This window comes from Octopus sinensis, linkage group LG9 (genome assembly GCF_006345805.1).
Source record: "Octopus sinensis linkage group LG9, ASM634580v1, whole genome shotgun sequence".
NCBI classification, from domain to species: domain Eukaryota; kingdom Metazoa; phylum Mollusca; class Cephalopoda; order Octopoda; family Octopodidae; genus Octopus; species Octopus sinensis.
In genome coordinates this window covers 64,481,983-64,508,949 of record NC_043005.1, presented here as the reverse complement: position 1 = coordinate 64,508,949, position 26,967 = coordinate 64,481,983, and the positions used below count along the sequence as shown (strand labels likewise).

At 36.3% G+C, this 26,967-nt stretch overlaps 1 protein-coding gene across 1 annotated transcript in view; it reads left to right on the top strand.

The window, feature by feature from the left end:
• Positions 1–26,967, top strand: part of LOC115215439 (dynein heavy chain 5, axonemal-like) — a 370,977-nt gene that overhangs the window by 313,158 nt on the left and 30,852 nt on the right. The window contains exons 56-63 of the mRNA XM_036506013.1: positions 7,817–8,001; positions 9,608–9,775; positions 12,071–12,208; positions 14,162–14,419; positions 17,290–17,484; positions 17,920–18,075; positions 21,742–21,924; positions 26,296–26,539. Coding sequence (XP_036361906.1) covers positions 7,817–8,001; positions 9,608–9,775; positions 12,071–12,208; positions 14,162–14,419; positions 17,290–17,484; positions 17,920–18,075; positions 21,742–21,924; positions 26,296–26,539 — 1,527 coding nt within the window. The remainder of the gene's footprint in view (positions 1–7,816; positions 8,002–9,607; positions 9,776–12,070; positions 12,209–14,161; positions 14,420–17,289; positions 17,485–17,919; positions 18,076–21,741; positions 21,925–26,295; positions 26,540–26,967) is intronic.

Here is a 26,967-nt window from a genome sequence, read left to right as displayed (position 1 = left end):
CTGCCTACCTGCCTGCTTGTCTGTCTGTCTGTCTCTGTCCACCTATCTATCTGTCTGTTTATCTCTCCATCTATCTATCTATCTATCTATCTATCTATCTATCTATCTATCTATCTATCTATCTATCTATCTATCTATCTATCTGTGAATATATATATATATACGTGTGTGTGTGTGTTTATTACATCCCTATATATGTACATGTATAAATATTCAATCTTAGACCACCCATGTTAACAGATGTCTTGAATAATTAGGTATTATGTGTATTTTCCTCTTTCTCTTGCCTCTCTTAATCCTTTTTCTTCTCTTTGGTAAAAAGGAACACCTGAAACATTAGATACTCTTCTGCTTCTTCTTTTGACATATTTAAGTTCATTGTACATTTATTTGTTTGTTTGCTATGTTGATGATTTATAATTCTACACTTTTTTTAGTAATGTGTTTTCACTTGTCTGACGCCATACACATCTACATACTTATATACAAACGCATGTATTTTTTGTGTGTTTGTGTACATCTGCAATCATTTGTATAATTGTATTTGTATAAGTGTATTTGTGCAGCCCTTGCGAGCACAGAGAAGTGATAATAAATCAAATGAATGTGTGCATGTGAGTGCATGCGAGTGTGTGTGTGTGTGAGTGCATGCGAGTGTGAGTGTGTGTGACTGTGTGATCCCCTTCGGTCATGACTGACCGTGGGATTGTAACTAGAAAGTTACCCTCCCAGGCACAAGTCTGGGTAAGGTGGTTTATGGAAGACCAGCAGTCGCCCATGCATACTGGCCTCCCCTCTTCATGGCACCAATGTTTTCCAAGGGAAAGGCAAAGGCCGATACAGCTTAGCACCAGTGATGTCGTAGCTCATTTATTAATATCCAAGTGGCTGAGAACTCCACAGACATGTGTACCCTTAACGTAGTTCTCGGGGAAATTCAGTGTGACACAGAGTGTGGCAAGGCTGGCCCTTTGAAATACAGGTACAACTGAAACAGGAAGAAAGAGTGAGAGAAAGTTGTGGTGAAAGAGTACAGCAGGGTTCACCACCACCCCCTGCCGAAGCCTCATGGAGCTTTAGGTGTTCTCGCTCAATAAACACTCACAATGCCTGGTCTGGGAATCGAAACCACGATCCTACGACCGCGAGTCCACTGTCCTAACCACTGGACCATTGTGCCTCCACATATGAGTGTGTATTTGTATGTAATTAGTTGTGTACGACATTAAACAACCAAAGTATAATGACAAACACAGTTGTCCACAAATAATGATATGAGTGGGTGTCCAATAATGTGAAAGAAACTTCTGGAAGCATTTTACCTCTTCTTAGAGGCTTCCTCAGTCTATTCATAACTTGCAAAATTAAATATGATACGCTTGTATTTCTCTTCCTCCCTGCTAACAATTGTATGCAGGTAAGTGGATATACACTATGGGGCAAGTGGACAGCAGGACACCTGTTCAAAGGAAGAACTCCAGAATGCAGGTGTCCTCCTGCTGTTTTTGAAATGCTATATAATATTTCTACACGCTTCCAGTTTTTCCTTCAGTGTTTTGGTGAATTGTACCATCAAGCTTAGTCTTGGCTCCTGCTTTGCTTGCTGGAGGAAATTTGATTCTAGGACATCCAGTTTGCATCTCAACAGAAGCTTCATTTGCTTGGATATACTTGGCACTGTAGGGCGGCGAGCTGGCAGAAACGTTAGCACGCCAGGTGAAATGCATAGCTGTATTTCGTCTGTCGTTATGTTCCGAGTTCAAATTCCGCCGAGGTCGACTTTGCCTTTCATTCTTTCGGGGTCGATAAATTAAGTACCAGTTACGCACTGGGGTTGATGTAATCGACTTAATCCCTTTGTCTGTCCTTGTTTGTCCCCTCTATGTTTAGCCCCTTGTGGGTAGTAAAGAGATATATACTTGGCACTGTAGATTTTGTCATGGCCCAGGTATTCCGATACCTTTACCTTTATACACTGAGTGCTACTCTGAGTTATTGGTTGAGAGGCATATCTTGTCTTTGATGAATCTTCACTCCTCTTTCTGGGAGTTGAATCTCTGTTCTCAGACACAAGGGTAGTCTGTTGTTCAGAAATTATAGTTCTTTATACTGCCCTAGTCTGGTCTTGATTATCGTCTGAGGATTCACCACCCCCACCCCTTTCAGGGAATCCTGGGGACATTTTCCTTTATCTGAATTTAATATACTCACTGAACAAATTACTTCTTTTTCTTTCTTCTTTTCTTTTACTTGTTTCAGTCATTAGAGTGTGGCCATGCTGGGGCATCAACTTGAAGAATGTTAGTCAAACTAATTGCTGCCAGTGCTTATTTTCTTTTTTTTAAGCCTGGTATTTATTCTATCAGTCTCTTTTGCCGAACTGCTAAGTTCAGGGACATAAACATACTAACGCTGGTTGTCAAGTGATGATGGGGGACAAACAGACACAAACATACCCACACACACATATATGACAGGCTTCTTTCAGTTTCTATCAACTAGATCCACTTACAGGGTTTAGTCCTCCCAAGGGTATAGTAGAAGACACCTGCTCAAGGTTCCATGCAATGGGACTGAACCCAGAACCATGCTATTTGGAAGCAAACATCATACCACACAGCCATACCTGCACCTACATATTAATACTTTTCTAATTATAAATCATTCTAAAAACAGAACATTGTAATTATATCCATAAATACACAGGAATTTGTAGTATTCATTACTGACACAGCAGCAGCACATGTCCACCTGGGCAGCAAACTAGTATTGATGACTCTGTTAGTCGACATTTTGCAGCTGCACTATATTGACTATCAGCCTACTACTACTACTACAATCACCACAATAACGATGATTTAGTTTTGAAGTACGAGGCCATTTATAGAAGAGAAGTATGCTCTGTTGAAATTAGTCTTGTATGTCATTAGTGCTTATTTTCTTTAACACTAGTGAAGTTTGAAAATAATACTTGACTATTGGGAAGGTGAAGCTGTTAGCAGTTAGTAAATATTATAACTAACTGGTTGGTAAGTGATTTGGTAAATATAGTTTCTAACTAGTAATACTGCAAGTAAATGCGAATACCACAAAGACCATCTTGAGGATGCCATGAGTTTAGTTTATTTCGAGAAATAAAACTATCTGAATAATAATAATAATAATAATAATAATAATAATAATAATAATAATAATAATAATAATAATAATGATAATAATGATGATGATGATGATGATGATGATGATGGTGGTGGTGGTGGTGGTGGTGGTGGTGGTGGTGATGATGACAATAACAACAGCAACAACCTATGCCCTGATGCAATACCAGGCACTGGCTCTCATGGCTTCTGACCTTAACCGATTGGAAGTGTTATCATGTACATGTTTTGTCTTGGAATATAAAAAAAATAAAATAGGCTACAGCAAATATTCTGCCCAATACCACAGATTTCCTTGTCGGCTGTTTCACCTTAACCAATTCAGTATGTCCCTCGGTGGCTGACATTATGTGCATCTCTCATCTCGGGCAGGAGTTGGGGGAGCATCATAGCTATGTGTTGAGAGGAATTCTTTAGGGTTTGAATAATTCACCTCTGGAAACATGGGTGTTTCATTCAACATCCTTAAACAACCCTAATTCAGCGACCTTCTGAACAGGATGGGCTGCTTGATCTGAAGAACATTCTAACTGGGCCCCACCTGCAAGGTCATGCGCTGTTTATCTTGATACAAGATCACCATGTTGTGCACATATGACTGTGATACATGTACCTGGAGTATCCTTATCCAACAGGTAGTCATGATGGGTATATTGTGCTTCGTATACCCCCAGTATCACTTTGATGACATGCATTACTCTCTTACTCAATTATAGTAATGATAATAATATACTCCCATCGAAGGCAGTGTATGATCATTCAGCTTTTGTGAATGGATTTGGTAGACAGAAACTGAAGGAAACCCCTCATATTATATATATATATATATATATATATATATATATAAATATATATATACATATATATGTGTGTGTGTATATATTTACGTATGTATATATATATATATATATAAAGATAAGATTGTTAATTTAAATACCGATCTTATTAAGTAGCCAGCATGGGAATAAAAACCTTCAAAGGTAATAATTATTATCAAAATTATAATTTAGGGTATCTAAGAGATACCTCCACGCTGGAAATAGCAGCCAAAACTTGACTCTAGAACCACATTTTTTGCTAGTTCATCTTGTCCTTTTGTCTTCTCTCCTGGTGCTGTATGAACATTTAATGTGGTTTTAGAGTCAAGTTTTGACTGCCATTTCCAGCGTGGAGGTATCTCTTAGATACCCTAAATTATAATTATATATATATATATATATATATATATGCATGTATATGTATTTGTCTCTTTGTCCCCTTACTATGGATTGACAATTGGTGTTGGTATGTTTACGTCCCCCCTCTGTAACTTAGCAGTTCAGCAAAAGTGGCCAATAGATTAAGTACTAAGCTCAAAAACAAAAAAAAACTAAGCCCTGGGGTCGATTTATTAAACTAAAACCCTTCAAGGTTGTGCCCCAGCATGGCCACAGTCAAATGACTGAAACAAGTAAAAGGTAAAAGATAATACATTTCGTCTAGTGCTTCCTTTCTTTCACAAATCACCTACTTTGGTATCCATTCTTCTCAGTGCAACATGAGTAAGACTTAGTTTTATTACAGCATGCTTATGCAGTTCTTTTTCTTGCAAGGTGATGACCTACTGACATTTCCTCTCCGACCACACAGCCAGATATGCTAATAAGTCCATTTCTTCTGTTATTGCATTTTATCATGGTAAGACATGGCTTCACGAGACATACTCTTTACTCTTTACTCTTTTACTTGTTTCAGTCATTTTGACTGCGGCCATGCTGGAGCACCGCCTTTAGTCGAGCAAATCGACCCCGGGACTTATTCTTTGTAAGCCCAGTACTTATTCTATCGGTCTCTTTTGCCGAACCGCTAAATTATGGGGACGTAAACACACCAGCATCGGTTGTCAAGCAATGCTAGGGGGACAAACACATACACATATATATATACATATATACAACAGGCTTCTTTCAGTTTCCGTCTACCAAATCCACTCACAAGGCATTGGTCGGCCCGGGGCTATAGCAGAAGACACTTGCCCAAGATGCCACGCAGTGGGACTGAACCCGGAACCATGTGGTTGGTTAGCAAGATTCTTACCACACAGCCACTCCTGCGCCTATACAGCCACTCCTGCTTATTTCTGAATAATGTTTTGGTTTTATTTTCCCCCAAATTTCTCTGACTATTTGTAAGTTTGTTTAAATTGATTCAAAGATTGATGAACATTTTTTTTTCTTTCATTAATTTTTTGTCATTCAAACTGGGGAGGTAAAAAGACGTTTTTGAAATCTATTTTTTATTAGCTAATATTCAACACAAAGCATCATTAGGAAACACTCCCTGAATAAACTGAAAGGGTTAGATGACTATAGAAAACTAACAAATAAAAAACAAAAGAAAATGGTATAGGCACAGTAAAAGAATATTAAATCTGAAACAAAAGGAGTGGCTCTGTGGATATTAGCTTGTTTACCAACCATATGGTTCTGGGTTCAGTCCCACTGTGTGGCACCTTGGGCAAGTGTCTTCTACTAAAGCCTCGGGCTGACCAAAACCTTGTGAGTGGATTTGGTAGACGAAAACTGAAAGAAGCCCGTCGTATATATGTATATATGTATATATGCGTGTGTGTGTTTGTGTGTCTGTGTTTGTCCCCCTAGCATTGTTTGACAACCGATGCTGGTGTGTTTATGTCCCTGTTACTTAGCAGTTTGGCAAAAGAGACCGATAGAATAAGTACTGGTCTTACAAAAGAATAAGTACCGGGGTCGAGTTGCTCGATTAAAGGCGGTGCTCCAGCATGGCCGCAGTCAAATGACTGAAACAAGTAAAAGAGTAAAAGAGTAAAGAGTAAAGAGTGTTTTTGTGGATTTTAATATGAATGGGAAGAATTTTTACAACAATGGTAACAATACACAGCTTTGCAAATACTGCATCATCGTTAGTATTTTTGTGGCACTAGTATTATTGAAACAGATGGGTAATAACTTCCTAATTAACCATAAGTCATTTGTGGTTGGGAGGGGCCAGTACACAACTACTGTATTTATGTTGCAACTTTTATCAAATTTTTAGCTTATGTTTCCTATATATTGTATTGTATGAAGTCCTTGCCTGGTCAGATGTGGGGCTTGTACCATTGCAGGGCATTGCTGCATTTACCCTTTGACAGTATATTCCTGGATCCCCCCTGGAAGACCTGTCAAGCAAAGTCTCAGTCATTTCCCTTCTCTATAAGATACTTTTTCATCTGCCGTCACAATGTGGCATGTGGTCAACCAACATGAGCCATCATCTCGGCCAGATCCTCAGTGAAGAGCACATGGTAAGCAGGGTTTAACATGGAAAATTGAGCAACAGAGCCAAACAGTTTGAGCTGGCAGTCCTGAATCATGCAAGTAACAGGAGGCATCCTAGTTTCTGAAAGGAAGTCGTTGGTTGGATATGAAACCTGACCATTGGTAACCCATGATCCTATAAAGTGTCCTGGTACCAAAGGAGTTCAGGAAGCTCCTAAGAGCCCTGGACATCTATAGAGCAAGACAGGGAGGACTAGAGACCTAAGTTTGCCAATGATGCAGTTATTCTTGCTGAGTTTCTGGATATCTCAGTAAGTGTTCCCTTTTCACTGAGTGAGGAAACCTTACAATCTTTGACCTTAAAGTCTTTGGGCCCTGCCAAAGATCCAGTCTTTCATTGCTCATAATAGAAAGGACTATTAGTATTATTACTCATGGTTCAGTAGTTAGAGCATCGGTCTCACAATCATGGGGTAGTGAGTTCGATTCTTGGATTGGGCTGTGTGTTGTATTCTTGAGCAAGGCACTTTGCTTCACATTGCTCCAATTCACTCAGCTGTAAAAATGAGTTACAATTTCACTGGTACCAAGTTGTATCAGTCTCTGCCTTTCCCATGGATAACACTGGTAGCATGGAGAGGGGAGGCTGCTATGTATGGGTGACTGCTGGTTTACCATAAACAACCTTGCCCAGACATGTGTCTCAGAGCAGATCTTTCTAGGTACAATCTCATTGGCATTCATGACTGAAGGGGGTCTTTACCTTTTAACCATTTGGTTTGAAATTTATTTTAAGTTAATGTTTATTTGACAATGCTTCAACTCCAAGTGGAATATATATCACTTTTGTAGTTTATATCATTGTCCTGAGGGACCTGCCTTAAACAGTTCTCGATCTATAGCACTATGATATTGTTGGGTTACTAATCTCTCTATATATATAAAGTTGAAGTTGTCTATTTAAGGCATGTTTGGTAACCTTCAACTAACACTATCTCCTCTGAGACGCTGTGGCACAAGTTGACCAAAATTGAGAGTATGATAGAAGAGGCTTGCTCTTCCTTCCGTAGAAGAAAAAATTCAAATCAGACCATGTTAAGACAAAAATTATTTACATCAAAAAGGTGCTTTTTTTCTATGAAAATCCTTATTTTTTGACTGCTGTGTCGCCATTTTTCAGTGTAGTTCAACCAGAAAAACGTTCACTTAAAGAGAATAACAAACAATTTTGCATTATATATAATGCAAAATTTTTACTTTTCAAAAATTCCAATTCTAAAGGGCCAAAACAAACCCGAGCAACGTCGGGTGATACTGCTAGTTAAATATTAAAGTAATAGAAGATCATGACTTAATTTTGAACAATGCCTTATGTTTCAGTGAAAAAACTGGCTAAACCTCCACACTTAATTATGAGAATTATGGATGTTGTACTGATATTGTTTCAACGGAGACTTGATATCTCAACAAAAGACCCTGATTTGAATTGTCCAAAACCTTCATGGAGTGAAGCATTGAAGTTAATGTCTGGCAACTTCTTGAATGGACTCCTCACATTTCCGAAAGTAAGTGATGTTCTTTGATGTATTAAACATAGGTACAGGTGTGACTGTGTGATTAGAAGTTTGCTTCTCAACTACATGGTTCCGGGTTCAGTTCCATTGTATGGCACTTTGAGCAAGTGTTTTCTACTATAGTCTTCATCTGACCAAAGCCTTGTGAGTGTATTTGGTTGAGGGAAACTAAAAGAAGCCCATCATATATATGTGTGTGTGTATATATCTATGTGTCTTTGTGTATGTGTTTGTTCCACCATCACCACTTGACAGCTGGTGTTGGTGTGTTTACATCCTCATAACCTAATGGTATGGCAAAAGAAACTGATAGAAAAAGTACCAAGCTTTACAAAAATATAATAAGTACTGGGGTTGATGCATTCAACTAAAATTCTTCAAAGCAGTGCCCCAGCATGGCCACAGTCAAGTAAAAGATAAAAAATGTCCAGAGATGAAAAGTGGTGCCTCTTAGCTGTTTGTTTTACTTAGCACTTTACTGTTTTCTTCAACTGGTGTTGGAACAGAAATCAGGTATTTTCATATTGTGATGTGAGCAACACTTCCCTTCAGAGTTCCTCTCAGTGATGTACTCTAAATCTTATTGGTTTTTATTGTAAGCATAATGTGAAAATATGACAAAATCTGGACTGAAGGATCAAGAATCAGTTATATTTGAGAGGAGTTCTGCTTGAAAGAAGTCTTCAAGCGTTTGACAAAATAAACTGAGCTATGATTGAGTTTTCTAATTACGACTCTAAGAGTTCAGAACAAATATGTTTGAGAGCAGTGGTTTGAAGAATTTGTTTCTTGTGGTTTCTTCACAGTTGAAGCCCAGGTGTGGAGGTAAAAAGAAAGTTATAGACAACAGGTGCAGGTGTGGCTGAGTGGTAAGAAGCTTGCTTCTCAACCACAGTCCCACTGCATGGCACCTTGGGCAAATGTCTTCTGCTAAAGCTTTGAGCTGACCAAAGCCTTGAGAGTAGATTTGGTAGACAGAAACTGAAAGAGGTAATTTCATGGCAAAGAATTCATCAAGGTCTCTTTTTATGTCATCCAAGGAATTGAAATTTTTACCATTAAGACTATTCCGCAGTGAGCTGAATAAGTGGAAACCGAAGGGGCAATATCTGGTGAATATGGAGGATGGGGTAACGCATTCCAGCTGAGCTGCAGCAATTTTTGTCTGGTTCCCAAAGCATCAAGTGCCGAAAATGAACTTTCTTATCTTCCATTTTAAAAGGTTACAGAATTAATACAGTTTATAGGAACATAAAGCTTCTTCCATGAAAAGATAGCTTAAACTGTGCTCTAAATGGAGGTGTAGTGAAATCCTATTTTATGGACTCAACCATGTTCTAAAATAAGTCAAAAGGTAAGCCACTATAAATCGGCACGAACTTTCCAGACAACCCAATAGTACCTGCCTACACTCTTATGTATATTTGCATATACCTCTACACATACATGCATGTACACAAATACACCTCCATTTACATGCGTATGCATTCGCGCACATGCACGCACACACACATATGCACACACTCACACACATGTACACCCCCACCCACCCACGCACACACACGGAGTAATTATACTTTTGTTCATTTGATTCAAGGATACTATAAACAGTGAGACTGTTGAGCTAATGCAAATATATCTGAGAATGGAGGATTATACATTTGAAACAGCCAAGAAAGTATGTGGTGATGTTGCAGGACTTCTGTCGTGGACTTGTGCAATGGCTATATTTTTTGGTATCAACAAAGAGGTTTTGCCTTTGAAAGTAAGTATTTATATTCTCTGAGAAATATGATCTGTGTTCTTTTTACTAAGAAATATATTATATTCCTTGTCATTGAATTCAGTCCTTTATATTTTGTTGTACCTATTAATTTCCAGAGATCATCTTGGTCCCAAATCTAGATATTTGAGATGTGATTCTGAGATTTAATCTAGAATGGCATCATCTTCAATCTTTGGGTTTTGAATTTTTTATGGAGTTGGTTTTATTTGAAACTATTCAATTAAACAATTTTTTAAAGTGATATACCACAATAATGAATATTACGATAAATGTTGATATACTTTGTATATTACAAACATTATCGATTTATATTCTCTGAAACAAATATTACCAATGGACTTTTTAACATTGTACAAATTATTAATATCGCCTTCAATTTTCAACTATTGTAAATAGTTCAAACAATGGCCTTTATTTTGTGCCTTGAAGAAGAGAAATCTACTATTTTGACTCATATCCTTCTTTGATAAAAGTAAAAATAAAGGTCTCATCACTAAACCACAAACCTGTGGATAATATTGATGCATTACACATACTTGAATGGAAAATACAGGCACAGAATCCTGGAAAAGTACAGAAGAAGCAGCGGACTAGAAGACAAAATATTGCAGCTGAAGTTAGACTTTAAAAAGTAGAATAGTAATAAATGTCTTTTTATAGTTTTTGTTTTTACTTAAAAATTAAAAATTAAAATGCTCAAGAAGTTATTTATTTTGAGTTTTAGTGAAAAGTCTAATTGTTTGAAAGTTCACACATTAAAAATTTGCTATTACATATTTGTATGTTTCAAAAAATCGCATAATAGCAATTTAAGCAAAATTGACAATTATAACCCCTAAGATTTTTTTGAAAAAACCTAATAATTTCTACATTTTACTTTCACTTTTTTGGATATTTTCCTAAATGTACGTAGAAAATACTTTATCTGATAATAAAAACTTTAAAGAAATTTATCTGTGTTTTAAAAAAAATTATTGTTACTATTTTTTACTCTTTTGAATTAGATATTCTACATGAGTTTAATTTTATAACACAGTATATATGATTAAATATTTTTGGATAATGAGTTCCATTAAGAAAATAAAAGAATGCTAAAAATTAGACACAAATGTTTTAGCTAGGTACAAAAAAAGTTTTTTACTGAAAATATTAACTTAAATTTATTGAAAAATTGTAATAAAAAGTAAAAAATAAAAATAAAAACAAGAGCATGCACACTATTTGATGAACAATTTCTGAAATTTATTTGAAAATTCTAACTTCAGCAACAATGTTTAAAGTTTTTTTCCTTTTTTTTCTTGTCTGGTATTTTTCCAGGCTTGAATACTGCTTCTTCAGTACATTTCCAAGTTCAATACTTAAGAGTAATCTAGGATTCTGCACCCACATTTTCAATTCTAGTCCCATTTTCTCTAGGCATTGCTTCTATTATCATAATTAATTATATTTATCTTTATAATTGAAAACATTATACTATCGTAAATATTTTTTAAATATAAATTTTGTTCAGACTTAGAAATTTTGTTTGCACATAAAAATAACAAAGCATCCTCTCAAATTCTTGTTACCATTAAGTTAAGTGACCCATGACATCAGATACTGTCTTTTATAATGTTAAATATCTTAAAATGACAAAAATATTTTGATTTGTTAAAAGGCCCACCCTTTATTATCATTTAAAGCCACACAACTTTTTTTTGACAAATTTTGCACCATAAAATTCATCACCATAAGAACGCTTTCATTTGAAAATTATTATTGTATAGTTTTCTTTAAGAATAACTAAGACATTTTGATTCAAAGTCAAGTTTTGGGGTTACCACATTTTTCATTGCCTAAAGCCACACAACTTTTTTCATAGCTAATAATTTTTAATGAGGTTTTCACCAATATGAGCACATTCTTTTAAACCCAATTAATCTATATTTTTCTCTAAAGATACAAGATATTTTGATTCAAAGTCAATTTTTCGCCTTACCCTCCCATTTTTGACCTCAGATATTTTGACTGAACTGTTTTTTTTTTAAAGAAGCAAATTTCAGTTATTTTATCTCAAAATGCAACTGAAGAGTAAACCATCATTGCTAAATCAAAGCGTAATTTAATCTGCTGGAGACCTGAATTAGTGATGAAATTTAGAAGTACCCATGAGTAACTAAAAGTTGACCTTAAGAATATATTCACCCACTGTTGTTGGTGAAGGATAATAGTTTTATATTCTGACCTAAAAGTATTGTCTCAGGAAAAATTTCTAATCTTTGTTTTTTATAATAGGCTAATTTAGTTGCACAAGAGGCTCGTTTGAAGACTGCTAATCAAGATCTCGAAATAGCTCAATCTCAATTAGATGAGAAGCAGGCTGAGTTAGATGTTGTGCAGGCAGTATATGATGAAGCTATGAGGAAGAAGCAGGTAATTAATTAATGTGGTTCCTTTTGTATAAAATACTTTTTTCTTTGATGCCCCTCACTTGCTACCACCACCACCACCCCATGCATACACCACACACAAATCAGCTTTTTTTTTAGTTGGTGTACAAATCTGTTTATTTGGATAACAGTAAATAAACCGGATGGATCGGTTAGTGTACACATACATTAAGTGTAATGAGTTTCTATTCTCCAGCAATTATTTCATTGGTGCCCTAAGCAGAACCATAAGACAAGGGCTACAGAACCATGCTTGTTGGTTTGATCTCTATGTGTCTTTTACATGTTATTGGGATGATGGTACTTTATCTATCAAAGATACCGCTATTATAATTTGCATTTCAAAATCTCTCTCTCTCTTTCTCTCCCTTTCTCTCTCTCTTTCTTCCTCTCTGTTTCCCTTTTACTTTCTCTCTCTCTTCCATGAATATTTGGAAACATTCTGCAGCATATTTCATTCCCAAAAGGACAACCCATTCAATCTATCTTATTTGAACTTACTCGCATCATCTCAACAATAACAGAAAAAAGTCATTACTGACCACTTTTTTCCTAACATCTTGAATATCTCTCTCTCCTTAGTGACTACCAGAATGGCTTTCATAAAGTCAGATCTCATTGAGACCAACTATTCATTGGAACCTGTCCTGAAGAAATTTGGTAAAAACAGTGTTGTTGTACCTGGCACCAGCAAACCATTATACCTATTATGAATTTAAATATCTTAGTGTAACTGCCTACTCATACCTCCATCTCTCATCTGTTATACTGGCAGCTTCCTTTCAAATTGCCCCATCATATCTTATGGAACTCTCTTGACCTCCATTCTTTCCAAACTGGTGTGTCTTAAAGTTCTGTTTTGTAACCCACACTCTTCTTCCTATATGTCAATGATCTACATATCACCATTAGTCTGGAATTTCCAGGCCCTGTTCATGATTTCCAGCAGCTGCTAGCTTGTAGCTCTTCAGGGGAGATATTAACCATGTCAAACCCACTAATCTTAGAAGGGCCTGTGAATGCCATGTGTACAACCTCTTCCTTCTAGTCCAAACCAATAGGGAAATCAGAGTCAAAGTAGATACAAAATTATAACAAAGAAATTCTTTGTCACAACTTGTCCTTATGTCTTGATATGATAGAAGAAAAATAAGCTTATACAGTCTAAATTGCTTCTTGGCAGAAGTAATTTTCTTGGAAAGCAATTCTCATCTCATGTTCTGAGTTGACATCAATCCCCTTATTTATTTGCTTTAGGTTGTTTTCCTCTTTTATCTTTTATCTTTAACTTGTTTCAATCATTTGACTGTGGCCATGCTGGGGCACCACCTCTGAGAACTTTTTAGTTGAATGAATTGACCCCAGTACTTACTTCTTTTTTTAAGCTTGGTACTTATTCTATCAGTCTCTTTTGCTGAATCACTAAGTTATGGGGATGTAAACATACCATAGGACATAGAGTCACACTGATGAGATCACAGAATGTATGACATAAGAGCTTTGATATACGTATAAACTGAAAGTGATATGAATAAAAACTAAAGTGAAGATCAAATAGTGTGTGTAACCCTTTCATTATTAACCGGCCAAAACCGGCTCTGGCTCTGTAGTACAAATGTCTTGTTTTCATAAGTTTTGCATCAAAATATACCACCAAACCTTAGTTGCAATTTATATTCCTAACACTAGCTTAATGATAACTAAGTTATTTTACTAAATTCTTTGTTATATTTAAAATAATTGAAAGAAACACAGAGCATCTCAAAATAAATACAGTAACGAAAGGGTTTTTAATTGGTAAAAAAAATCCCCAAAAAATATGACCACCTCCAAGTATAACAATAAGATTAAGTAACTGAAATTAAATACGATTTTGTTAAATGCTTTGTCAGTGGTGCTATTTTCACTTTCTTCATTTGTTTTCATTTGTGAAAAGGCTCTTGTTGATGATGCTGATAATTGCCGTAGGAAGATGGGCAATGCTACAGCATTGATAGAAGGACTCAGTGGGGAGAAAATACGTTGGACAGATGCCAGCAAAGATTTTGCTCGGCAGATACAGAATCTAGTAGGAAATGTACTGTTGGCGACCGGCTTTCTTTCATATACTGGACCCTATAACCAAGAGTTCCGTGACAAACTGATGAATGCTTGGAAGCAGGAAATGACCAAAGCTAAAATACCATTTACACCAGTAAGATAACTTGTTATCATCTTCATCATCTCGTTATCATCTTCCATCATCTTCATCATTACCATCAACATCAGCACCACTATAGTCTTCACTACTAGTTTTACATACTCTCATGTGTGCTTGTAATATTTTATCTTTCCTAGAATATATGTATATATCACCATGATCACCGTGACCAACCAGGCTATCAGATGTTGCTACACATCGCTGGTCACAATGCGCTTTGCATTGTTTTAGCCTTCAAATGACGCCACCCCGCTGGCTAAGCAAGCAGGCCGACAGAAGAAAGAGTGAGAGAAAGTTGCGGCGAAAGAGTACAGCAGGGATTGCCACCACCCCGCTGCTGGAGCCCCCGTGAAGCTTTAGGTGTTTTCGCTCAATAAACACTCACAACGCCTGGTCTGGGAATCGAAACCACGATCCTACAACCGCGAGTCTGCTGCCCTAACCACTGGGCCATTGCGCCTCCACATATGTATATATATATATATATAAAATATATAAAATAATAAAAGTGAAATTCTCTCTGTCCAATATCCCTGTATCTCAGTCTAAATTTGCTCGATATAGACATATTATATATACCCTTTTGGAACCAGGATGATCCGGGGATTGAAAATCTGCCCTTCATTTGGTTTTTGCACACCCAGCATTGGGATCTGATTCAAAAGCATTTGGGTTGCTATTTCTAGCAGATAAAGCTTGACTGTTTCACACCATCTTGGTTGGTGTTATTCAGATGACATCAAAGATCAAGGGGGTATTATAAATGACATTCACTTCATTAATTTTACATCGAAACATGAAGTTTGGGACACATTGGCCAATAGTTGAAATTCAACTTGGGACAGGAACAACAGAATGATTGCAATACAGAATTAATTTCATATCTGTTCTTAACTTAACCTCTGATCAAACACCTCCGGGTCATATAGTCATTATTATAGTCATGCTATTTAGCTCTCATTAGTTTTGGGCTGCAAATTTCTGGTAGAGTGAATTGTGTCATGGTGCTGTTTTTCTCACAAAAGATGCCCAGCTGACCCTACTATACTGTGTAGTTGACAAAATCACAAAGAAACAATGTGCATGTGCGAAATTAAGAATATGAAATGGCAACAATTTACCCATCCCACACTTTATGTATGTATGTATATATATATATATATATCATCATCATCATCATCATCATTTAACATCCATTGTCCATGCTGGCATGGGTTGGATGGTTTAACCAGAGATGGCAAGTTGGGGGTGGTGCATCAGACTCCAGTTTGATTTGCCATGGTTTCTATGGCTGGTTTCCCTTCCTAACACCGTGTATATATGTGTGTGTATATGATGAAATAACAGGACTTGCTTTATGCAATTGCTTGTTCAGGTAGAAATAGCAGCCAAATCTCCCTCAAATCTCATCCTACTGCCTTAAAAAATGGCAGATCACTTTGTCTGATGTAGTTTCAAATAAAGGACAAGATGATGTCAGCTGGAACATGTTTGATCATAGATCTGCTCAATCATAGCCGACAGGAGCCAAATAACAATGACAAATTTTTTCTCTTAAATACATTTTCTCTCTTAATTCATTGCTTCTAAACAACAATTTTATCAAGCTCTTTGTTATAGTGTAGTTTATTATTTTACTGACTGTTAGAGCAGATGGACGCTGTTGTTGCTCTTTATCTTTTGTTTTCTATTATTTCTTACATAATATCAGTGTAATAGTTAATAGAAGTAATCTTTATGGAGCCATTCTTACTTCCATGTGGCATATCACAATGGCAGCTTTAAGGCTTGAATTCTTTACTATTTGGCACTTATCAGGTTCCAAATATATAGTTATTTTTATAATTTTAAAACCTTATATTTCCTGTCGCTATGACAGGCTAGACTAGCAACTTCATAAATGTGTTTGCTTCTTATAAAAGTCATTACTTCATGCTGTCAATATTGTCATGAACAATAATAACTGTCTTTGTTTGTCTGTCTCTTTCTGTGTGTATGTGTTTGTGATGGTGCCATGCTGTGCCATTGCCACATAAAATGCTCTTGTGTTGGTGCCATGTAAAAGTGCTCAAGCTAGTGCCACATAAAAAAACATCCAGTACACACTGTAAAGTGGTTGGTGTTAAGAAGGGCATCCAGCTGTAGAAACCAAGCCAAATCAGACTGGAACCTGGTGCAGCTTTCCAGTTTGTCAGCTTTGGTCTAACCGTCCAACTCATGACAGTATGGAAAAGAGACACTAAAGGATGATGATGTCATGATGATGATGATGGTGGTGGTGGGGATGTGTGTGTACATGTGTGAGAGTCTTCGTATTTGATATATAATGTAAATCAAACAGGTGATAACTTGATGGTAAAATTAGTGAGAGACTGGACTGGCAACTTATAGATAATTGGATACTTCGTTTTTGGATTTGGTTTGCAAGATTCATTATATGAGTTCGTGCGTTGAAGCATATTCTGTTGTATCTGGGGAGAGTCATTTTCTTTTTGTACTTTATAATTTAACACACACATTGATAAAATTTTCACTTATTTCTTATTTTTATTTTCCTAAAAATAAGAAACAAGTGGAAATTTCACCGGTGAGTGTGTTACATTATGGGGTACAAAAAGAAAATGACTCTCCCCAGATACAACAGAATTGGATATTTCACAATTGCGAAAATCCCCTCCAACATGGTTACTGCCTCTACCACCACCACCACCATCACCATTATCTTTATTATCACTAATATTTGCACCAACTTCATTAACATTATCACCACAAAACATCATCAACAAAATCATATCACCAATTCCATCATCATTATCACAATCATTAACATCAACAACATCAGTGAATTTCTTCTCTTTCTCCAGAAACTAGACATCATAAACATGTTAGTAGACACGACTACAATTACTGAATGGAACTTGCAAGGTTTACCCAATGATGAACTTTCTACACAGAATGGACTGATTGTAAACAAAGCAGCTCTCTTCCCTCTACTCATTGACCCACAAGGACAAGGAAAGGCCTGGATTAAGAACCGAGAAAAAGAAAATAATCTTCAAGTAAGTGTACTCCAAGTACCTTCCTTAAGAATTCTTGGCTAACTTTCAGGTCTGGACAATAATTCTTCTCTAAGGTATTATCAACACACCTTATAGAAAAAGGCGGCGAGCTGGCAGAATTGTTAGCGCACCGGGCGAAATGCTTATCGGTATTTCGTCTGCCACTACGTTCTGAGTTCAAATTCTGCCGAGGTTGACTTTGCCTGTCATCCTTTCGGGGTCAATTAAATAAGTACCAGTTACGCACTAGGGTTGATATAATCGACTTAATCCATTTGTCTGTCCTTGTTCGTCCCCTCTGTGTTTAGCCCCTTGTGGGTAGTAAAGAAACAGGTATTATCAACACACATGCATGCACACTACTTAAAACTTGTATGATGACTAACAAGGTATTACCATACTGCTTATCTAGCACTGCCATCTACTTTCCAACAGATTACTTCTCTGAATCACAAATACTTTCGAACCCACCTAGAAGATAGTTTGTCTGCTGGTCGACCATTATTGATTGAAGATATAGAAGAAGAACTTGACCCAGCATTGGATAACATCCTAGAAAAAAATGTTATCAAAATTGGTACCAATTACAAGGTAGGTTTAAGTAACATTTAGTTCCACTGGATTGTGATCTTTGGTCAAAGACCTTTTTGTCCGAAACAGTAATAGTGGGCAGGAATTTGGGTTTCATTGTTCTGATTTTTGATTTTACTGTTTTGGGTTCAAATTTAGTTCAGAGTTCAAATCCACTTTAATTCTCTACTTCTGTATACTAATATATTAGTTATCATTACCCTAAAGTTAATTATAATAAATATATTCTCATGGTTGTGTGGTAAGTAGCTGAATTCAGTCCCACTGCATGGCATCTTGGGCAAGTGTCTTCTACTGTAGCCTCAGTGGATTTGGAAACTGAAGGAAGCCCATCGTATATATATATATATATATATATATATATATATATATATATATATACAATAATATGTTACATTACTCGATAGTCAAAATAAAACTCTGAGTTTCAGATGCCGAAGTGGGAATCCAGAGTTTTATCTTGACTATCGAGTAATGTAACATATTATTGTATAGATAAATTTCCTCTATTTACATAATATTGAGGTCTCTTTATTTCTTTTGTTATCTTACCGTTTTACCAATATATATATATATATATATATATATATATATATATATGTGTATGTATATATTTGTGTTTGTGTCTATGTTTGCCCCTGCACCATTGCTTGACAACTGATGATGGTGTGCTTATGTCCCTGTGACTTAACAGTTCAACAAAAGAGACTGATAGAATAAGTACCAGGCTTACAAAGAATAAGTCCTGGGGTTGATTTGTTCGACTAAAGGCAGTGCTCCAGCATGGCTGCAGTCAAATAACTGAAACAAGTAAAAGAATAAAAGAATATCCTTTTCTGTCCCAGAGGGGAATATATATATGCCATGGAAACCAGGAAACTGGCCTTATGGGCTTTCTATTTCTCTAATCTACCCATAAGGCTTATGTTGACCTGTAGCTTTAGTATAAGACATTTACTCAAATTGTCATGCAGTAGAATTGAACTCAAAAATCATATGATGGAGAGCAAGCTTCTTTACTTCTGATCCATTCCTAAGTCTGTGGGTGTGTGTGTATGTATGCGTATATTTATGTGTGTGTGTGTATGTATAAATTTATATCATAAAGTGAAAGGGAACGCCTGCTGAGTACTATATAAATATGCATTCATACACATGCACATACTCTTTTTCTCTTTTCTCTTTTAATTGTTTCAGTCATTTGACTGCGGCCATGCTGGAGCACCGCCTTTAGTCGAGCAAATCGACCCCGGGACTTATTCTTTGTAAGCCCAGTACTTATTCTATCGGTCTCTTTTGCCGAACCGCTAAGTTACAGGGACGTAAACACACCAGCATCGGTTGTCAAGCAATGCTAGGGGGACAAACACCGACACACAAACACACATACATATATATATATATACATATATACAACAGGCTTTTTCCAGTTTCCGTCTACCAAATCCACTCACAAGGCATTGGTCGGCCCGTGGCTATAGCAGAAGACACTTGCCCAAGATGCCATGCAGTGGGACTGAACCCGGAACCATGTGGTTGGTTAGCAAGCTACTTACCACACAGCCACTCCTGCATCCACAAATTTGTACTTATTATAAGTAGGAATCACATTTCCATATTTGCATTAATGGGAGTGGCCTATATGCTGTCTTTACACTTTAGCAGAAATTGCTTTAGAGACTGATCATTTAAGTTTGAATATTAATTACGTAATATAAATCAATTGTAACATGATTTATCTTCAACTCCGTTCGCTGTCTTGTTAGTTGTATTTACATAGATCTGCTGCTTGCTTTTCTTTTGCTCTCTGTTGACATTACTACTGCTGTTTATATTTACCTAACGAAACAATGTAATGTGCTGCTTACAAGTGTTAATTACTCAGGTGGTTGACTCATGGAGACATTCTTTATGCATACAACTTGACTTTTAGCAGGGCTCCTGATAAACTAAATTAATCCTCTGATTTTCAAAATTGCTATTGAGCTAACTGACATGCTGTCTTAGCTAATATAGGACAAATCTCTTTTGTTACTATTGTCGCTGATATTTGTGGAATTATTTTTAGGTGCTGTTTAAGTTTACAAGGTTATCTAGTGTGTCCAAAACTATACTGATTTTAGAACTTACATAAAAATAATTCAAATAAATTTAGATTAATATGTGACCTGCTGTTTTAATATTAATTTTTAAGCTGAGTGCCAAACGTATTTGCAGTAATAAAAGCAAACAGCCTCTTGGTTATCTTTCTGTATTTACAGATATCGCTTTAGAGAAAATCATTTAGATTAAAACATTAGTTGTAACATGATTTGAATTTAAAACCTGTATCAAGAGAGGTACATTCATTACTGAGATATTAATCTTAGAACTAGTCTTAGAATTAGTCTTTAAATTTATGCAATATCACAGCTCCTATACTATATTCACTGGCATCCGATGCCACAATTACTTTCAGATTTGGGTCGAAATGAGTTAATGATAACTCTGATGTTAACCACTTTTTTAATTCCTCAAATGATTTCTGACATTCGTTTGTCCAGCCCCATTTTGAGTCCTTCTTTAGCAACTTATTCAACGGAGCTCTTAGCTCATACATTTTAGGTATGTAAAACTGGTAATAACTTACCAAACCTAAAAATGCTTGTAGTGTTGTTTTGTTAGTGAGAGCTGGCATTTTTTTTTATCGCGTCGATCCTAGAAGGATCTGGCTTTCGTCCGTTTTCATCGATCACCTGTCCTAAGTACTTTATTTTTGTCAAGAAAGATTCACATTTATCCTCCCTTACTTTGAACACTATAAGTTTTCTTTGTATATTTAAGTGTAAGTGTGATTGCTTAAGACTTATAAAACTGAAACAAATAAGTTCTTGTGAGTTCTTGTACATTTGTGTAGATTATATTGTTGAACAAGCCACAACATATTAATTTTTTTTGTTTCATTCAGTGACAGCATCTCCAAACACCAGTGTCAAGTAGGATTCATTGCTATCAAATATATTTTCAACTTCATTTCTATCTTCAGAAAGCTTATCTTCATATATATTTCTATCAAGGCTAAATATCTAAGCATCAACTTCAGGTTACAATTATAAAAGGTATGGAGTATTTTATGAGAAACTAAAAAAAAACAGAAAATAATAAAGAACACCTACCAGCAAGAATGATGTCTAGTGTCTGGAATGCCAAAGTTTGCTCAAATTTAAAAATTTACATTTACTACATTGTATTAAATAAATAATTATAGGGATCTTTGATGAGTATTCTATAGAACATACCATGGGTCAAGAAGAAATAACTACAGTGTACATTGTGAGAAAGGTTTCCTTTTCCATGTTTCATCAATATTTCATCAGCCAGCATATACATTTGTCAACCAGAATAAAAGTCAAAATTTTCATGGTACCAAAAGGTCTTGGAGGCTAAATGCCTGATGTCAAATAAATCAACATTGAATCAGTGATGCCAAATAGGTGGGATTAAATATTGCAATGATTCTAATCCATTGTGTCAATTTTTTCTACCCTTAATAAACATGATGTATACTATAACTCTGCAACAATCTGGTGTCCTGTCTGTAAATAATATGCCAGGGAAGCGATGAAACTGGCTGTATGGTCCTTAAAGAATAATGTGGACTAACCATAATTCAATGCTTAATTCCAGGTGAAAATTGGTGACAAAGAAGTAGACTATGACAAATACTTTCGCCTGTACATCACTACCAAATTGTCAAATCCTGCATATACCCCTGAAATTTCTGCCCGCTCCTCTATTATTGATTTCACTGTTACTTTAAAAGGACTCGAAGACCAGCTTCTTAGCATAGTTATCGTAAAAGAGAAACAGGTAAACTTATTTCCTTTTTATTTTGCACTGAGTGCATGTGATTGTATTTAGGGAAATGTTTCACTTCCCTTTAAGCTGCTGTTTTTGTGGGGGAAAAAAAAGAATGAATTTTACAACATCCAATCCCTCATTAATCTGAACTCAATTGGATCAATTTACAGGTGAGAATTGTGATATATGTCATCAAATCAGAAAATATAGCTATTTATTTATGGATGGAGGTAAGGGACACAGTCACCCTAGGTGCAAGTGTGAAGGAATGCAAACGTCCTCTGGTTTACAGTTCTTGTTAATTAAAATCAGGAACCAAAAATCTTTTTGATTTTGGGTACTGAGAATCCTTACTACACCACCGACACTATTGATCTTAGAAACATAAATATTAGTTTCAAGTTTCAGCACAAGGCCAGCAATTTCAGGGGAGGAGGTATGTCAATTACCTCAACCCCAGTACTCAACTGGTACTTATTTTATTGACATTGAAAGGATGAAAGGTAATGTCAACCTTGGTGGAATTTGAACTCAAGAACATGAGGACAAATGAAATGGTGCTAAGCATTTCTACCCAGCATGCTCTCACACGGCGGAAGTGAACCTGGAACCATGTGGTTGGGAAGCAAACTTCATACCACCCAGCTATGCCTTGATAAATATAATGATTTCTTAATGGATCAACTAACCAATCAGGAAAGGAGCAGAAGGGGGAGACACAACTGACCACTGAATGTAGTAGAATCACTTAAGAGCAGGTGGTTATTTTATTTGTTTACAGGGTTGAGGTAATGTTTTCTCAATGGATATTGGAGCAGAAAGAGATATCATTAATGGCATTAGTATCTATGTTTGATGCATTGAGAGTATCACATTAGTGTTTTATTTCTGATTTCTGAGTTATTAAATTGAACCAATCAATCATTGTTCAATAACAAATTATTGATTTACAGCAGAGTTTTGATGGCAATATCAGATTTATAATAAAAGCAAGAGATTTGTAATGTGAAATGTTTTATGTCCTGTGTGACAGTAACTTTTAATGAATTGGTCTCTGGAGGAAAGGACTGTGTCTGCCAAGACCTGTGAGATTAAGGTGGCGAGCTAGCAAAAACGTTAGCATGCCGGGCAAAATGCTTAGCAGTATTTCGTCATTGTTACGTTCTGAGTTCAAATTCCGCCGAGATCGACTTTGCCTTTCATCCTTTAGGGTCGATAAAGTAAATACCAGTTATGCACTGGGGTCAATGTAATCGACTTAATCCCTTTGTCGCTCCTTGTTTGAACCTTCTATGTTTAGCCCCTTGTGGGCAATAAAGAAATAAAAAATGTTAGCACGCTGGGCAAAATGCTTAGCAGTATTTTGTCTACTGTTACGTTCTGAGTTCAAATTCCGCCGAGGTTGACTTTGCCTTTCATCCTTTCAGGGTCAATAAAGTAAGTACCAGTTACGCACTGGGGTCGATGTAATCGACTTAATCCCTTTGTCTGTCCTTGTTTGTCCCCTCTATGTTTAGCCCCTTGTGGGCAATAAAGAAATAAGAAAAAAGACCTGTGAGATTGATGTGGTTATTGTTCCTCTTAAAGAGCTACAACATGGCCAGCAGAGTGACTTCTAGAGAAATGATGTTTTGGGGATTAAGAATTGTGTGAAGTGATTAGTGTAGTGTTTGAGTGGTGAACAAAGTATGGGAAGAGAGTGGAATGACTCAGGTGTGCTTCGGTATAAGTGGTACAAGATTATGAAGCAGGTATACCTGTAGAAGTGATAGAATAAGCAACAAGATGTTTCAACCACGAGGAAAAAAGCTGCACTGTACTGGAGAGTACAATTTGATGATATTTTGTGCTGATGCAACATAGGATATAGAGATATCCTATGTGCAACAACAGCAGCAATATCCTAGATATAGAAGCAGTATTCCATTATGGATCACAATTGAATTTTGTAATGGGTTAATAGCTGTTGACAGCTGAAGCATGGTCTTGCTATAAAGAAGAAAACCAGTCATTTTGACACAGTTTTAACCCTTCCGATACCAACCCGGCTGAAACCGCCTCTGGCTCTGTAGTACAAATGTTTTGTTTTCATAAGTTTTGAATTAAAATCTTTCACCAACTTTAGTCATGATAAATAAGTTATTTTACTAAATTCTTTGTTATATTTAAAATCAATTGAAAGAATCACAGAACATCTCAAAATAAATACTGTAACGAAAGGGTTAAACCTGAAACCAACAGTAGTGATCCTCAGTAGTTGTGAGTCGTAACATTTGTAGCATCCTTGAGGGTCCTAGTGTCATGCTGGCCATGTTTAGCAGTACCAGGTATGATATTATTTTCTTACTATGCATAGTGATTGATTCTTTCTGCTGTTGGAAGCAAGAATTTGCATGGCTCTATAGGGGACCGTTTGTGAGGTCTAAATTCTTGGAATCTTTATGTTTTTGTGGTATTGTCTGTGTAGGAGATTCATATGTCAAACTTAGTCAAATACAATAACACTATTTTTATCAGAACTCTCAAGGACATAGGACAGCAATGGACCTGTCTTTGTGGAAACTATACCCATATGCATTAAGTAGGGAGAGAGACTGAAGATAGTGGAGAATGTAGTTATTTATGACAGATTGGAACTGTTAATAATTTGCAAGGTCAGAGGGGTTGTTTGTCTTGAGAATAGGTTACAATATTGTATGTTTCCAAGGATCGGAATAAATCCTGGTAAAGAAGAAAGAGAATGGAGTGTTAGGTGAGGATAGGGATTGGCTTTGCAGCACATTTGTTTAAGGGTAATGAAGGGAACAGTTTTAGAACTAGTACTTTGTAGCTTTTATTTCCTTGAAGAGACAAATAATTTCTTATTAGTTTACCACTTTCTAGAAAGGAAATTGGGAGTGAAACAGAATAATTACAAACTGGAACTGAAAAATCACAAATTACTTTACTTGTAGAGTGTCAGCAGCTGGTGGAAGCTGAAATATTTTTTGGCCCTGAGGAAGAGGGCTAATCTTTGGGATGTGGACATGGTTATATGAAGGATTAGCTTTCATTTGAGCAGTTCCCCTATGAGAGTATAACCCAGCATTTGCTGTAACTGTGAGAGCTTTAGCCTAGTGCTGCTTATGTTTAGAGGGGATGAGGTAGAGTTTCTTCTTAGTATAAGCAGTGCTTGTATTGTTTTTTGCTGCTAGAAGGGAATGAAAGGTTATGTCATATGCATAAGAGTAGGGATTGTTGGATGAAGTGACAATAAAGTCGTTGATGTATGGAAGAAAGAGAATGAGGAATAAATCTGAACTGTTGGCACTATCAGAGTTGATTGAGAATGGAACGGAAAGAACTACATCAACAGAAACCACAATAGTGTGATCAGACTGGGAGCTACCAATTCAAGAGAGGGAAAATGGATAAGGCCTGTAGGAGAACAGTTGTGATTGGAGATTTGTATGCCAGACACAGTCAATGCTTACTCTTTACTCTTTACTCTTTTACTTGTTTCAGTCATTTGACTGCGGCCATGCTGGAGCACCGCCTTTAGTCGAGCAAATCGACCCCGGGACTTATTCTTTGTAAGCCCAGTACTTATTCTATCAGTCTCTTTTTTGCCAAACCGCTAAGTGACGGGGCCGTAAACACACCAGCATCGGTTTTCGAGCAATGCTAGGGGGACAAACACAGACACACAAACACACACACACACATATATATATATATATACATATATACGACAGGTTTCTTTCAGTTTCCATCTACCAAGTCCACTCACAAGGCATTGGTCACCCCGGGGCTATAGCAGAAGACACTTGCCCAAGATGCCACGCAGTGGGACTGAACCCGGAACCATGTGGTTGGTTAGCAAGCTACTTACCACACAGCCACTCCTGCGCTTGTTTAGGTTGTTGATTATTTAGAGCAACAAAATTGTTTTTGCCAAACTTCTCTAAAGTGAGAATCTAGTGGTGAGTGATGTTAGAGGGTTGGTCTCCAATAGATCTGGCTCTGCAGAAGCCATAATGGTGGTCACTGAAAAGAGAGATAAAGTTTCAAGGTGTAGGAGAACACCATTGTTAATGGCTGCAGCATGCTTCCAAATGATTGAGTAATTCTCAGTAGAAAGTGAAAGATCAATTAGTATGGTGAGTGTAGGAGCATGTTCTGGGCAGTAGTACTTGAGTATAATGGGAGGTACATTGTCAGGGGACTGGTAGACATTTTTGTTTGAAGCAATTAAAAGTAAGTTAGATTCAAGATTGAAATAAAATTTGAATACTGTATTGAACGAGATAAAATAATTTAGATATTAGTAAAACATCTGATTATAGAATGCTGTGTTCAAGTTAAATAAATTTCTTTTAATTTCACATCACCTGTTTCCAGGAATTAGAAAGTGAAAGGACAAAAATGCTGGAAGAAGTTACATCAAATAAGCGTAAAATCCAGGAATTAGAGGATGCCTTACTCCACCAGTTGACATCTACAGAAGGTTCCCTTGTTGAAGATGAATCTCTGATACAGGTGTTGGAGAATACTAAAACTACAGCAGCAGATATTGCAGAAAAGCTAAGGGTTGCAGCAGAAACAGAAATCATGATAAATGCTGCCAGAGAAGAATTCCGGCCAGGTAAATTAATAACCTCACTCATTAGAGGGAAACCTAAAATTACATATTATAGAAAGATTAAATATAAGATAAAACATATAACAATGATTATGTGCAAAATAATAAATAAAACTTATATATTTGGTGGAATAACAACACGTGTTTCGTGGCTATATTTAAGAAATGTAAAATTTGTTTTAGTATTTCTAAATTGAATTTTTCCCTATAAGTTTGGAATAATATTCCATCATATTATTATTATTATTATTATTATTATTATTATTATTATTATAATATATATCGTCGTTTAACGTCCGTTCTCCATGCTATATATATATATATATATATATATATATATATATATATCATGTTGGACCGTTAGCTCCTACACGCATTTTTTTCTCTCCTTGTTTCTTTTCTGTGTATCTTTCTGTTGAAGAGCGTAGGCT